Source organism: Trichosurus vulpecula, chromosome 3, assembly GCF_011100635.1.
Source record: "Trichosurus vulpecula isolate mTriVul1 chromosome 3, mTriVul1.pri, whole genome shotgun sequence".
Lineage (NCBI taxonomy): Eukaryota > Metazoa > Chordata > Mammalia > Diprotodontia > Phalangeridae > Trichosurus > Trichosurus vulpecula.
The window spans coordinates 296,020,716-296,035,941 of NC_050575.1; the positions used below are offsets into that span (position 1 = coordinate 296,020,716).

General features: G+C 36.7%; 1 protein-coding gene across 1 annotated transcript in view; it reads right to left on the bottom strand.

Annotated features, from left to right (window-relative positions):
* XPO7 (exportin 7) overlaps nucleotides 1–15,226 on the bottom strand; it is a 91,458-nt gene that overhangs the window by 28,490 nt on the left and 47,742 nt on the right. The window contains exons 2-6 of the mRNA XM_036752092.1: nucleotides 7,834–7,980; nucleotides 5,276–5,369; nucleotides 4,569–4,735; nucleotides 4,301–4,366; nucleotides 1,634–1,738 (exon numbers count right to left, since the gene is read on the bottom strand). Of these exons, the coding sequence (XP_036607987.1) occupies nucleotides 1,634–1,738; nucleotides 4,301–4,366; nucleotides 4,569–4,735; nucleotides 5,276–5,369; nucleotides 7,834–7,980 (579 nt within the window). The remainder of the gene's footprint in view (nucleotides 1–1,633; nucleotides 1,739–4,300; nucleotides 4,367–4,568; nucleotides 4,736–5,275; nucleotides 5,370–7,833; nucleotides 7,981–15,226) is intronic.

Consider the following 15,226-nt stretch of genomic DNA (forward strand, 5'->3'; position numbering starts at 1 on the left):
CAGTCACTGCTTCAGCTAACTGCAGCTGGTATGATCAGAGGCGTGCATGTTTGACATTTTTCTTCCAGGAATATAGAATGCTTCTCCTTGATAAAGAAAAATAATGTGGGCTAAAAGACTTTTTTGGGAAAGTTGTATGACCTGGGTATGCTTTGGGAATTCTGAAGCAGTAGAAATAACTGGTGTAAAAGGGCACAAGAGAAAGAATGCTGATTTGTTTCTAAAAATTGGGGCATCCTGGAAAATGAGAACAGAAGGACAAAAATGAACAGAAAAATCTGGAGGCTAAGTTATTTCCTTAACCATGTCATGCAATCCCAAGAAATTCTATTTAGCCATTGACAGAGGACAAAGTACTCACATGGAGTCACTGATGTGTGGACAACATCTCTCTTGCTAGTTCATTCCCATCAATAAATAATACAACTTTTAGCCAATCAACTTCCTCATTTTAAAAAAGTAATTTCCTTATGTAATATCAACCTCCCTCTCTAGGATAGTAAACCTGAATGTTAAAAACAACCCTAAAACTCTTCTTCTTACAGATGTTGCCTGTTTATCTATTGTACTTCACTCAGTGGGGGAGAGTCAAACCAGCCTAGTTTCTGTGTAGTAACACAGTGCAGCTTCAACCTGTTCCCAGAGTACAAGGAAGCTAGGTACCATTGTGCTTACTCTCCTTACATGAAGGTTTTATTTGGTTTTTAAAATTATGGCTTTGAGTGACAGAACATGCCTGTAATCCCTGCTACTGGAGGAGGCTGACACTAGTGGATCTCTTGAGTTCTGAGCTATAGTAGGACTAAAACTGACTGGGTCCATAATAAATCTGGCACTAATAGAGGGAGTCCCTGGGAAGAGAGAGAGAGCTGCCAGGTTGCCTAAGGAAGGATGAACTAGCCTAGGTTGGAAAAAGAGAGTAGATTAAACTTCCATACCAATTGCAGTAGGTTTAGGCAAGCGGTGCTACACTTCCAGCCTGGGCAAGATAGAGAGACTTAGTCTCAAAAAAAGCCATAATTTTTTAAACTTTGGTTATAAAGGAAATCTCAGGAAAAGAGAATAGGATGGACACCAATTAACTGCTCTGGGCTTGGGGGAGGGTACAGGCTTGTAAAAATTATCAATGGGGCACAGTACTCTAAAAATCCTCTAAGACAGGCACTATGGAGAATCACAGATTTAGAGTTCAAAGGGATTGTAGAGGTCATCTAGTCCAATCTCTTCATTTCACAGATGGGGAAATTCAGACCCAGAGAGGGTAAGTGCCATGCCTTAGATCATATAGGTCAATGAGTGATAAAAGCGGAATTTGAACCCAGATCTTCTGACTCTAAGTCCAGCAGACTTTCCACTGTATCAAGGTGCTTCTCAAGGATGCAAAGGATGAGGGTGACTAAAGAAGAAGACTAAGTTTCTTCCCAGAAGAATGTTAGCTCTTTGAGGGAAGGCAGTGCTTTTTATTTTGTCTTTATATCCCCAGTACTTAGGCAGGATTCCTTGCACATGGTAGGTATTTAATAATTTTTTTGCTGGATTGGATCAACACCTAAATAAAAAGAAATATTAACACACCTCAAATTACTTTTCCTTTCCCCAAATATGTAAGGCAGGACCCAACCTTCAATCTCACCTGTTTTAGTAAATTGCACGAGAGAGTGAAGATATCGAATAATGATGAATCTCGAAAAGAGGAGGCTATTTTTCTATGTTTGGTTAGAGGGTGGGTGGTGTCTGCCTGCACAGAAAGTGAACAAACCAAATGCAAGTTTAGAATACATTACCAAAAAACAAAACAGGAAAAAAATTCTAAATATTTTAAAAAATACTTTCTTCCATATACTCCATATGAAAGACTGAAAATATTACTTTCAATTACAGTCTATATTTTACATACTTATATGCCCTTTTATGATGAGGAACAAACAAGGGGGAAAAATGGAGAATAATTACCTTCCAGCAATCAAAAAAGGAAATCACTTTAGATTTTATGAAGAAATACAACTAAGAAGAGCGGAGATGAAGAACTGACAAGGATAATTTTTTTTTTCCTTTTCTTTCTTCAACTTAGCTAGGTAATATTATCATTATTACTAAATTAACAGATGTTAATAATTTTCATTAGGTTATAGCTCATTTTGATCTCTCTCATCTGAACACTTCTAGTACTAACTGTAGTAAAATACAGCTTACCTATATATACATGGTACTTTAGTAACTCAAGAACTTGTGATTAAATGAATGGGAGGATTCCTCTTGCCCCTAGACTCAGACTGAAATCCTTATAAAGCTTAACAGATAGTCCCTGAGAATTACTGAGGCCAACAATTTTAGCATAGTTACACCAACCTACAATATTTTCTGATTTACTTAGGCTGGTCTTCAGAAAGGAGACATCAAACTTGTCACCATACCCTACCCAAAACCCTTCTCACTTGACATATGGACCTGAAAGATCTTATGTTCCACTAGGTGAGCCTGTGAGCCTAGAATTTATCCCCTTCATGGCATAATGAGGCATTAAAGTAGTGCTTTAGTTTTAGCAGTCTATATCACACATATTATCACTTCATTATATGCTGTTTTGTATGATTTTCTGATTGATTCCTCCTATGGATCTTGATTTCCCACCTAGATATAAACTTCATTTAGGCCAGAACTGTTCTTATGCTTCTTTTGAATATGCAAGACCACTAACCAAGTGAAAAGTACATTTACTTACATACTTCTGCAGCAACTTATTGCTTTCCTAGAAATTTTCTCTGGAAGCTCAGAGTACTCACACTAGCTATGTCCCAAAGAAGTCAGTTTTCTTTTGGCCCCACTAAGAAAGTCACATAGCAATTATTTTTGGGAAAAGGAAAATCAAGTCATGGAACTCCTTTCAATTTATTCTATGTGGGGAAGCTAAAGGAGGTTGTAAAACTTCCAGTGAATTGTATTTTCTGTCTTAAATTCAGCATTTACGACATAATGGAAAATAACAATCTGAAAATGTGTATGGATAATAGCAAAGCACTTTACATATATTATCTCATTTGATGTTGAAAATATTTTCCAAATCTTTCTCTAGTACGTTACTTTTGTATCTATGTGTTTTGGGAAATATATTGCTGGATTATATATAATAAACAATTTATTATTTCTAAATGTTGAAACAAATATATTATGCATCATATGTCTAAATGTGAAGCATAATTTGTTTAGACAATAAAATGCATGGAAACACTTTAATAACATGAATGTATTATACAGACTCAGAATTTAAAAAGTTTGAAGAGGCCTCAGAGAGGCCTTTTTACAGAAAGGTTAAGCTACTTAACCCCAAAGTCACACTGCCAACTCTGGAGCTAACATTTAAAAATGAAAGTGAAGAACCCAGGAAAATGTGTATGCCAGCTCAGATAACTCATGCTTACCTACTACTAATTATAATAGGAATAGCATGCAACAAAACAACATGATATGGACTTTAGTAGACTACAAACTGCAAAACTTAAATCATTAACTTAAGTTAGATTTTCTCAGAGTCAGGGTTAATAAAAATGTCAGCAAAAGTATAAGCAATAGCATGATTAATATAATTAATCTGTTGACCACTAAAGAAGGGGTACAACTAATATGAATTAATGACGGCCTATTTAACAAAGGAACAAACTAGAAAATCTAGAATTCATTTTCCACTAGCAAATTCTAGCTAGGTCCCAAGATAAAGGGCAGAAAAACATTTAGTTTGAACCAATTTGTGAAGTCAATTAAAATAGCCATTTTCTCCCTAGTGTTTTAAAAATTATTTGGTACAAAACAGATTATTTTACATATTGTGAAAGTGTTCTGGGCAATAACTTTAATAATGTTAGATAGTTGAGATTTTTAAATGAGTATAAAGATGTAATAATGTGTAGAGGAATAGAGAGGCACCTAAAGGATGCTGGAAAGGATTTGGTGACTCATCCTGTTGGACTGAATTGCCTTCACTGGCAAAATGCTCCTAACACAGAATAGAGTGCTTCAGCATCATGGCTCTTATCTTTAACAATGAACATTAACATCACTAAGGAAACCGAAAAAGTAGAGTCAAATACTTGGAAATGGAAAGAATAATGTGGCAGTAAGAGTAAGGAAGGTTGTACACGTAGAGAAAAAAGCCAACCAACCAATTCTATTCCAGAAAGGACATTAATCACTTACCGCAAAAGCACACAACTGCCAAAAAGATCATCCCACACACAGCAGAAAACAGCAATACTAAAGAAAAAAATAGAACACTTACTTCAATGAGGAAGGCTGTAGCACTTACTTGATTAATTTCATTGGTTAGCTGAGATAGAATCGTCACTCCAATGATGCAGTGTTCAACACTATCCTGGTGGGAAATAGAAGGCAACAAGGTTTGGCTTTGTGCTTCTCATTTTCACTCTCTATTTGGGGCAGAGGGTCTGCATAGGAACTTCAGGTGCTAAAGCTACTACATTCCTGAGAAGGCAGCTGCTGATATCTCAGGAAATTAAATAATTTAATTTTTAGAGAATGGGGGAGAAGTAGCAAAGTAGGAAAAAAAATCTCACCTGTAAAAACCTTGTGACATCTGTGATTACATTTCTGAAGACGTATTCATCTTTCTGACAGTCAAACCAACCCAGCTTTGTAATTCGAGCATATAATTGAATAAGTGCTTGGGTCACAAAAGTAGCCAGCTTTGGCCGAGTGGCAAGGTAGTTGAGCACATAGTTCCCTACAATACGGAAATAATAAGTGTGATAGCAGGCTTTGACAAATAAGTGTCATTCTTTACAATTACTAGAGGGTCACAGAACTGTGAACATGAAACTGTTCATTCTAAAATTTCACACTTCCTGTCATTTTATTAAAAAATGGTACCTAAAATTTTAGAAAACTAGTTCCAGATTTATGAATCTTATACATGTAGAGTTTTATACTACATGCAGGGAAACATAAACAAAGGCATTCTTAGGCAGTTAAAGAAAATGTTCTTGACGAATATACCCATATATTTCTTATTTACTGGTGCCTATAAAGATTGAATCAAAGAAGAAAATTCCAGATAAACAGAGGCACCTACAAAATTAACTAGATTTTCACCACTGTTTCAAAAACACACTATGAGCATCCTCACTATTTATAAAGGTCTTAATAATCTAATGTGTAGCAATTTTCAGAATACTACTAAGCGAAGATATGAATTTAGTTCCTGCTCAAAATAGTACTAATAAAATTGATTTATTTGCTTCAGCATGGAAAATTCTGTACTTACGAATGTCTATCCGTTGTTCCAACGGCAAAGGGTTGTTTGTACGTGATACAAGCTTTGTAAGGCATGTAGCTGCCAGTAACTGAGAGTACGATGACTGTGAAAACAAATCAAGAAAGTCTGAATTTCAAAATGAAGAGTTTTGTAGGCCAGGAGAGTTTTTATTTATTATATTTATTTGTTGCTCATATTCTGCCTTAAAAGCGGTAATGAACTTTGATGCATTTTAATCTTAGAAAATTCATATAGTACATCATTCTAAGGACAAATAAGTTTCACAGAACATGCTAAGGAAAAGCGCATTTAGCTTCAATCTGGAAACATAATAAATAAATTCAAGCAATTGGTATAAACACCTAAAACCAAAAAACCTAAAAGCCAAAATCCACCATAATAAGGAACCCAATTCAGATATCTGCTAAATAATGAGGTAGCAGCTCATAACACTGAACAAAGAGAAGTATACAAGATACACTAAAGAGTGTGAAAGGTTATCTGAACTGGCTGGAGCAGCAGATGTCATTCACACTACTTAAAACTAAGAATGACTGATGACTTTTATCTTAAAATATTCTCAATATGTATAATATAAAACATTCCAAAATAACACCTTTCCATCAGCACGGTTATTGATCAATTACAGCTCTGAAAATTGTACATGCTACTCAGTGTGAAGTGAACTTTAAAGTATAATTCATAAAATTAATTTATGAAAAATAAAAAATTTCCCTGGAGATAAGAATTACCACACTTCAGGGAACAGGCTCAAGGTCATTATAAAAAAGTAATTCAATAAAGGGCCATGAATAAGTGAGTGAATATAGGTGCATTTTTAGGCCAAAAGGCTGTCCATTAATGTTGAAGTTGTATATTATTTTAAAATATAATATATAAATAGTATATAAAGTAACATGGGAAACTAACTGAACTTGAATCCATGACATAAAATATGATTTATATTTCTCAGTCAGACCAATCATGATTAGTATTTGATCTGGAAAAGGATCCTAGAAATCAGTGCTAGGGAACATGAAGCCCTAGGCAAGAAACTAAAGACCTCATGGGCATGGGCATAGGTGTTATTTTCAACTGGATTACTAGTGTGCCTTCAGAAGAGAAAGGAAGACATGGAATAAGAAGAGTTGGTTAAGAAGACAGTGTTGAAGAAGGGGATTTGGATTTTGGGACTTTAAATATGGACTGAACACCTCTTACAATGGCTGGTAAACTTTATTTCTCTAGAGATTTGTTCTATCAAGAAGTCTTTGAACTGAAAATTGTGAGGAAAGAAGGCAGGGAGAGGGTGTTTACGTAAATCCACTAAACCAGACATCACCAAGAACAGGAGTGACAAAGGAAAAAGAAGAGTAGAAAGGCCCAATAATTTAAAAAAGGTCATATCCAGAAGGAGCAATAAGTACTCATGGCCTCAGATGCACAGACACAAATGTGCAGAATATGGGCAATTAAATGAAGTAGAGGTCTCAATACAAGGAGGTAGATTTCATTTTGGAGGTTCGTTAGGATGTATGTTGTTCATCCTTTGTTCTGAAGAGGCCTAATGACATGATGAGGTGATGTATGATGTTTGTTGGGATGTATAATGTGTAATTAGAACCATATTGTACCTTATGACCAAGCAGTTTTAAGCATTATTTGCATTAGATACCTTAAAGCTTGTTTGAACGTATTTTCAAATGACATGTCAAAAAATTATTTTGCAGACCACAGTAGTATGTTTTTTGACTATTAACTTGTCAACTCAACTATATTTCCTAGGCTTTAAACTAATCTTCATTAAAGAAATCTTTTAGGGTTAAGCCTAGAACATAAAAAAGGTAAACTAGAAATCAAGGGGAAGGAAAGGGGACAAGCATACATTCCCTGTGTGCTAGGTACTGGGCTAAGCACTTTACAAATAATGCTTCATTTGATCTTCACAACAACCCTGCAGACAGGTGCTATTATTATTCTTATTTTACTGTTGAGGAAACTGAGGCAAACAGTGGTTAAGTGACTTGCCCAAGGCCACACCAAGAATTTTAAAGCCACATTTGAACTCAAGTCTTTCTGACTTCATTCCTAGAGCTTCATTCCACTCTGCCACCTAGTGGTCCCCTTTCTAACTGTGAGACTGTTGATAGGCAAATTGTATAAGCCTTCTATGATTAAGATTATTTTTAGCAAACACTTTGAATAACAGGAAAATGAAGGCATTTAAATATCATGTATGTGAAAGCGGCTACTGATATTAAACCACTGCTACTTAAATGTAAACTTTATTAGTAAATTAAGTCTGAAAACTGAAGCAAAGTTCCAAAAAACTAGTTTAAGATGACAAAGTTAAAGAAAAAATTAATTTTAAAAATAATTTTCCTCATGGCAGGGTTTGGCCTCTATGATCTATTCACTATAAAGCCAATTTCCATGGAAAGAGAAATATAAATGTATTTTAAAACCTCAGAGTAGACAGTTATTACAAGTCAGGCTAATAATATCTTTTTTCAACCAATAAGAGCATAATGGATAGAATGCCTGAGAAATCATCAGATCATACGCACACTCCCTCTTTCCAGGAGGAGCTGGCACTTGCTCAGGCAATCAGGACTGTTGGTGAATTCAACCAAGGCTTTCTCTGCCTGGAGTCGGGTTGTTGTATCTGTAGTTTCGTAGAGCTGCTTGCACAGGTTCTCTAGTTGGGCTAGGCTCTAGAAGAGATCAACCAAAAAGGAAAAAAAAAAACCTCAATGAAAACAGGATTTTTCACTTTTGAGTAGTGTTTGGAAAGATTCATCCAGTTCTAGCTAATGAAAAAATTTAGTTTCTTTAAAAAAAAGATTAAAAACAGCTATGTATTCCGTAGCTTTTTCACCAAAACAATCTTTGAAACTTCATTTTTGGCTATATACTATTTTAAGAGAATAGTCCACTAAAGGATATTATATTTAAGAGGCCAATCTGTACATTCAGAAAGTTTAAGTCACACACACACACCCCCTTACAGGACAATTTTCCTTCTGTATCCAAGCCATTTCTATAATGTCATTCAAATAAAAAAACTAGAATTTATTTCTGCCAACGATTTCATCACTGATGAATCAAATGCATTGCTGGTATGCTGTTTTACATACAAATAATTACATACATACACTGTATTGAGTTCTGAATTATACTTCTCCCCTCTTTTCATGTGACCCTATAAAACACACATTTATATTGCAAAAGAAAAAAATACTAGTTTGGTTCACTTCATTTAAAAAAAAACCCAAAACATCTGATTGTGGCTGCAAAATGTTACATTGGACAGCTCATTTAACTTTTCTGGAACTCAGTTATGATCTCTAATGTTCCTCTGTCTTTAAGAGTCAATGCTGAAATATGAGGCAATAAATTTCAGTGAGTAAAGCTTAAAGCATAATCTTTTCTCAGCAATAAGGGGAAGTAGTGTAGACAGCCAGCTTTAGAATTAGACCCAGGTTAATTCTTTCCACAAACACATACTAGCTATGGGACCATGGGCACATGCTTCTTGGCATTTGAGGAAATTCTCTAAAAGTATAAGGTACAGAGGAGTTGTGATGAAATCACAGCTCTAGAGCAAGAAAAAGAATTAAGCTTCAAAATTTACGCACCTTTTCCCTCATGTACCTCATGTCTCAAGTTGAACAGTGTCTCTCTCCTCTGTTGTACATGAAACTCCTGCTTCAGTTACACATTTAAATGACACTGGCAATTTAAACCCAGCTGCAGCATATGTTTACTTGGAGATAAGAACAGGGAAACTCCCCCAAACAAACCCTTCTTTCCAAATCTTGAACTAATTCCAGAAAAGCAGGGATGATATAAACATAGGACTCAAGCCCTAAAAGTGATCTAAATCTATTGCAGTGTGTCCTAACCTTTTCGAGCATGGAGATTCCTCCCCTCTTTTAGGGTAAAAAAAAAATTCATGGACCTCATGGTGGTTATTAGCAAACAAGTTACTATGAATTTGGCAATAGTTTTAAGTGAATTTTTAACTATATCATAACAAGCATTGCTGTATCTGAAAAATGTTAAATATCATTCAGTCTACAGAAGTTATGTTTATTGTACAAAGTCATACACATTTTGTTGGCAATAAGGATGAAAATGACAGTGCTTAGCACGCATATAGATGTGGACTATTCACAAGAACTCTGTCCACAGATGGGAACCTCTAACCTTATTTCTTTTTTTTTTTCCATGATAGGGATAAAGTACTTTGTCTTTAAAATGAATGTCTTGAAAAGACTGAAAACAAAACAGGTACCCATCAAGTGGGAAGTAGCTAAATATGTAATGGGACTGTAAGAAATGATGAATATAAAGAATAAGAAGCATAGGAAGAGTTATATGATTTAATATAGTGCTAAGCAAACAAAACCAGGACAACAATATACCCACTGAAATATACCCAATTAAAAAGGGCAATAAAATAAGATTAAATGCTACGTAATTATGACTAAGTTTGGTCCTGGGGAAGGGGTTAAGCAAATGTACCTAATTCTTTAAATTTGTGTGTGTGTATGGTACTGCATACTATTAGGCACAGCCCTACTATGCTGGCTGTATACAACTCCTTCACTCCTTTTAATCTTTATTACAGACCTCAGTATTAGGGTAGCTGAAGGGAATATGCATATATAGATATGTTTATGTACATATATATATAAGTGAATGTGTATGTATGTATATATGTATGTTAAGGAATGAGAGAGGAATATATTGAGAGAGGGAGATAGGGAGAGATAGAATGGGGTGGATTATCTCGCATAAAGGTGGCAAGAGGAAGCAGTTCTGTGGGAGGAGGGGAGAGGGCAGGTGAGGGGGGAATGAGTGAATCGCGCTCTCATCAGATTTGGCCTGAGGAGGGAATACCATACATACTCAATTGGGTATCTTACCCCACAGGAAAGAAGAGGGAAGAAGATAAAAAAAAGGGGGGGATGATGGAGGGGAGGGCAGATAGGGGTGGAGGTAATCAAAAACAAACACTTTGGAAAGGGGACAGGGTCAAGGGAGAAAATTCAATAAAGGGGGATGGGTTGGGAAGCAGCAAAATATAGTTAGTCTTTCACAACATGAGTTTTGTGGAAGGGTTATACATAATGATACACATGTGGCCTATGTTGAATTGCTTGACTTCTTAGGGAGGGTGGGTGGGAAGGGAAGAGGGGAGACAATTTGAAACTCAAAGTTTTAAAAACAGATGTTCAAAAACAACAAAAAAAAAGTTTTTGCATGCAACTAGAAAATAAGATACACAGGCAATGGGGCGTAGAAATTTATCTTGCTCTACAAGAAAGAAGTGGAAAAGGGGATGGGAGGGGAGTGGGATGACAGAAGGGAGGGCTGACTGAGGAACAGGGCAACCAGAATATATGCCATCTTGGAGTGGGGAGGAGGGTAGAAATGGGGAGAAAATTTGTAATTCAAACTCTTGTGAAAATCAATGCTGAAAACTAAACATGTTAAATAAATAAATTTAAAATAAAAAAAAAGAATTAAAGTAACTAGAATTGAAAATAGAAAAAAAATCTTTATTACAAAGGAGGCTCATTGAATAGGGAAGGTGGGAGAGAGGAGTATATTGAGAAATGAATAAGAAATTTAAAGTAAAAAAAATTTAAATGAATGATTTGAATTTGAAGTAGGCATCTGGCTATTCTCAGCAGCAACAGGATTTATTTTCCAAATAGTATAGGGATCTTGCTATCAGAAAGTGCCATTCACACACACAAAATAAGCAAGCCAATCCATTTAAACCAACTACTGAAGTTATAAATACAGTTACAAAGCCAGTGTGCCCTAAGCTTTTCATTACCATTTCACTTCATTATGCTGTGACTTTAACAATCATAGCTTTTCTATTAAGCAGTAAACCCTATAGGCCATGAAAACTACTTCCTATTTTGTTCTACCTGTTTAATGAAGCTCAAATATCAACCTGAAGGAAATAGGCAAGGAAGCATTACAGCACGTAAGAGTCAACAGTTTCAGTTGGGAGATGTACACATCTTGGGACTTTCATTGGACTTGTGTGAGGCAGTGAGAGAATAAAGTGTGAAGACTTCACAGGGTGTGTATGTGCGTGTGTGTGTGTGTGTGTATACACACACACACATATATATACATATACATATGTGTGTGTCTGTGTATAATTAATGTTTGAGAATCAATATTTAGAGAAAAGGGAAATGGGATACATTCAAGTCTGTGTGAATCTGATTATTTAGCCTTTAGGAATGTCTTTCTCCCCCTTCTTCTTTGGATTTGTAGATGTCACCTCAGCTGTGAATGGAATACAAGATTGTGAAAGCTTCCCTATGAATAACTCAGGCAAGTTGATACTCAAATAGTACAAATTTAGTTAGGATGTGGACCTCACTAGGCCTAAGTTTTGTTTTCCTGTAAATCATATGATTTCGGGGAAATCAGATGGTATTCCCCTCTCCCCCTCCCCTAGCCTACTCGCAAACCGCCATCTTAACATTAAAGTTTCCTTATAAGGTAATTCTGTAGTTTCTGTGCTGGTATTGGGTAAAACTTATTCTTGGTTAGATTGTGAGGCCACCTGTCCCCACAAACAGGGACAGAGGTCCAGCCTCTAGGGTGGGATTTCTTAGAATTGTTTGTACAAGGATATATATCCCCTTGCTTGCCCTCTCCCCCTTGTCTCTCTTCACTACCTTCTCCGCCCTGGTAGTGGGAGATGCCCAATTCTCGAGAGACTTGTTCAAATAAAGCCTCTGTTTTGTTTCTACCTTGAGAAAGCCGAGTCACCTCCGTTTTTTTTTATTTGAGTCAATGGTCCTCTGACTTTCCAGGAACCCTACTATTTTCTTTTCTAATTCAAAACAAGGAAAAGTAGAAGTAATATTTTCTTCAGTGGTCTTTTGGACCTCCTTTTCCATTTGGCTAATTCTGCCTTTCAAGGCATTCTTCTCCTCATTGGCTTTTTAGAGCTCTTTTGCCATTTGAGTTAGTCTGTTTTTTAAGGTGTTGTTTTCTTCAGTGTATTTTTCAGTATTTTTTTGGGTCTCCTTTAGCAAGTCATTGACTTGTTTTTCATGGTTTTCTCACATCCTTCTCATTTCTCTTCCCAATTTATCCTCTAACTTGCTTTTCCAACTCCTTTTTGAGCTCTTCCATGGCCTGGGACCAGTTCCTGTTTTTCTTGGAGGTTTCTGTTGTAGGCTCTTTGACTTTATTAATTTCTTCTGTCTGTATGTTTTGGTCTTCTTTGTCAGCAAAGAAAGAATGGAAAGTCTGAGACTGAATCTCGGTGCGTTTTCGCTGCCTGGCCATATTCCCAGCCAACTAACTTGACCCTTGAGTTTTTCAGTGGGGTATGACTGCTTGTAGATTACAGAGTTCTATGTTCCACGTTTGGGGGGGAGGTGCCAGCTCTGCCACACCAGCACTGCTCCTTCCCCAACCCCCAACCCGAACTGGGCTTAGAATCTTCGGCAGGCTGTGCACCCCTGCTCTGATCCGCCACTTAATTCCTCCCACCAGGTGGGCCTGGAGCGGGAAGTAACAACAGCTGTAGCTGCCCCACCTCCGCTGCCCCCGGGGCTGGAAGCTGAACCGCCAACTCCTTCCACTCCCGCAGCTTTTCCCACTAACCCCACTAACCTTCTCCGCAGTCTTCGGTGTTTGTGGGTTGAGAGGTCTTGTAACTGCCGCAGCTCACCTATTCAGTGCGCTAGGGCCCCCTCCGCCTGGCTTCTGGTCTGGATGGTCCACGCCGCTCAGGCTGGGCTCTGCTCCACTCCGTTCCCAGTTCCCAGCTCCCAGCTCCCAGCTCCGAGCTCCGTGTGGGATAGACCTCACCCAGAGACCATCCAGGCTGTCCTGGGCTGGAGCCCTACTTCCCTCTGCTGTTTTGTGGGTTCAGCCGTTCTATAATTGGTTCAGAGCCATTTTTTATAAGTTTTTGGAGGGTCTCCATACGGAGCTCACATTATTCCCTGCTTACCAGCCGCCATCTTGGCTCAAGGAAAAGTAGAAGTTAAATGTGTACATAAAATCTTGCATCAAGCATAAGTTCTAAACGCAAAACTTAAACTTTTCACAAGGAAGAACTATTACATATACAAACTCTGAAACACAATTTTATGATACTCCAAATAAAAGATTAAGTAAATCTCTACCACAAGGTATTAGTTTTCAGGTATGATACGGTTTTTTTAGCTGCGCATCATGATTCACAATAATTAAAAAATTTCCACAGATGTTTATCCTAACTAAAAATTAAATTAATCTTTAGAATTTCTATTAGTAGTATCAATCAAATATATGAATAAAGTTCTAACTTCTGAACATCCTTAAGTAGATAACTCATTCAAATAGTCATGTTGTTTGAGATACAATGAGTACATCTGCAAATGTATCTCATTTATGTTTATTACACCTACACTGTTGACATGATTGTGGCTAAGCATCTGTTAGTAGTTTCACACTGCTACAAACCTACATTTGGTTAATGGTAAGTTTTAAAAAATCCAGTTAACAAAACGCTGCGCAGTGAAGTCTGGTAATGAGTTCTAGGCTCAGCAAACAATACAAGCTTTTAAAAAATAAAATCAATTTCACCATTTAGGCAAAGATTTTGAAGATCCAGGTCTATTTCCTAAGTCTCTAGAGGCTCACAATTCTGGCTTCAAACAAATCAGTGCAGCAGTTTTATAGTTAAAGAGTTCGTAATTTTTAAGGCTCTTCATACTAAACTGATCCTTTAAAATAGCGGCTATTAATGTTTTTTTTTTTTGTGTCATAGACCCCTTTTGGCCGTCTGGTGAAACCTACAAATCCCTTTTTGGAATATTAAGTGCACAAAAGAATACAGACACAAAATAAAATACATATGACTAAAAGGAAATAAATCATACTGAAGTACTGTTATTAAAAAACATTTTTTAAAAGGTCCCTAGTCTCAGGTAAAGAACCCCTGCTATATAGAGAGATCACGAGGAATCTTTCCCACCTCCCTAATAACTTACTGAGAATTTCCTAAGTAATCCAAAATTTCCCCAATATATCTTGAGGCTAAATTTTAATATCTAACCACAATACCTACTCTAAGTCTAGATGAGTAGCAACTAAGTTACTTTACCCAACTCTTCTCTGGCTGGGCTTTACAATCATTTTACGTTTACAGGGTACATTCTGTTTAGATGGAAGTAAAGTCACAGAAAAGCTCTCATGAGAGACTGCTCAGAAGATGACTCTTGCCAATCAAATAATTCTGACTGGCCTTCTCAAGTCCATAATAAGTGAAGTTTTTTTTTTTTAATACAAAGGCTAGTAAACCCTTTTGTTCAGTTGTGTCTAATTTTTCATGACCCCAAAGACCACAGCAGGCCAGGCCCCTGTATCCTCCACTATCTTTCCAAGTCTGTCCAAGATCATGTTTGTTGTTTCATGATCCATCTCATTTTCTGCTGTCAAGGCCTTTTCCAATGAGTAGTATATAATAACCTGGTTATTCTGCAATGAGCCACATGCTTGACAGATACTTCTTCCAAAACTGGAAGGAGAATTTCTAATCAGCAAAGTAGTACTCTTACATACAAGGAGCTCAATCCACCTAAATCCAAAGCCCAGAACCACTTTGGTTTTACCAACAATAATAACTAAAGGAGTGACATTCACAACAGAAACTAACATGTCTTACAATCAAGACAGTAAACTCACTTTTTTTTTTCTTCCCCAGATTTGGCTATACTACTAAGCTATCAAGTTTCTTAAGTCCGGGTGGAAAGAATACAGGCCACAGTTACTTTGATCTTTAATGTAAAGTGTGGCCTGCTGAAACTACAGACTCCAGCATGTAATACTGTCTTAATGGAAATTTTAGTTTTGATAAAGATGAATTATGTCACGCGCTGGACCTTTAACATCATTTACGTTGTTCAAATCAAATGGAAA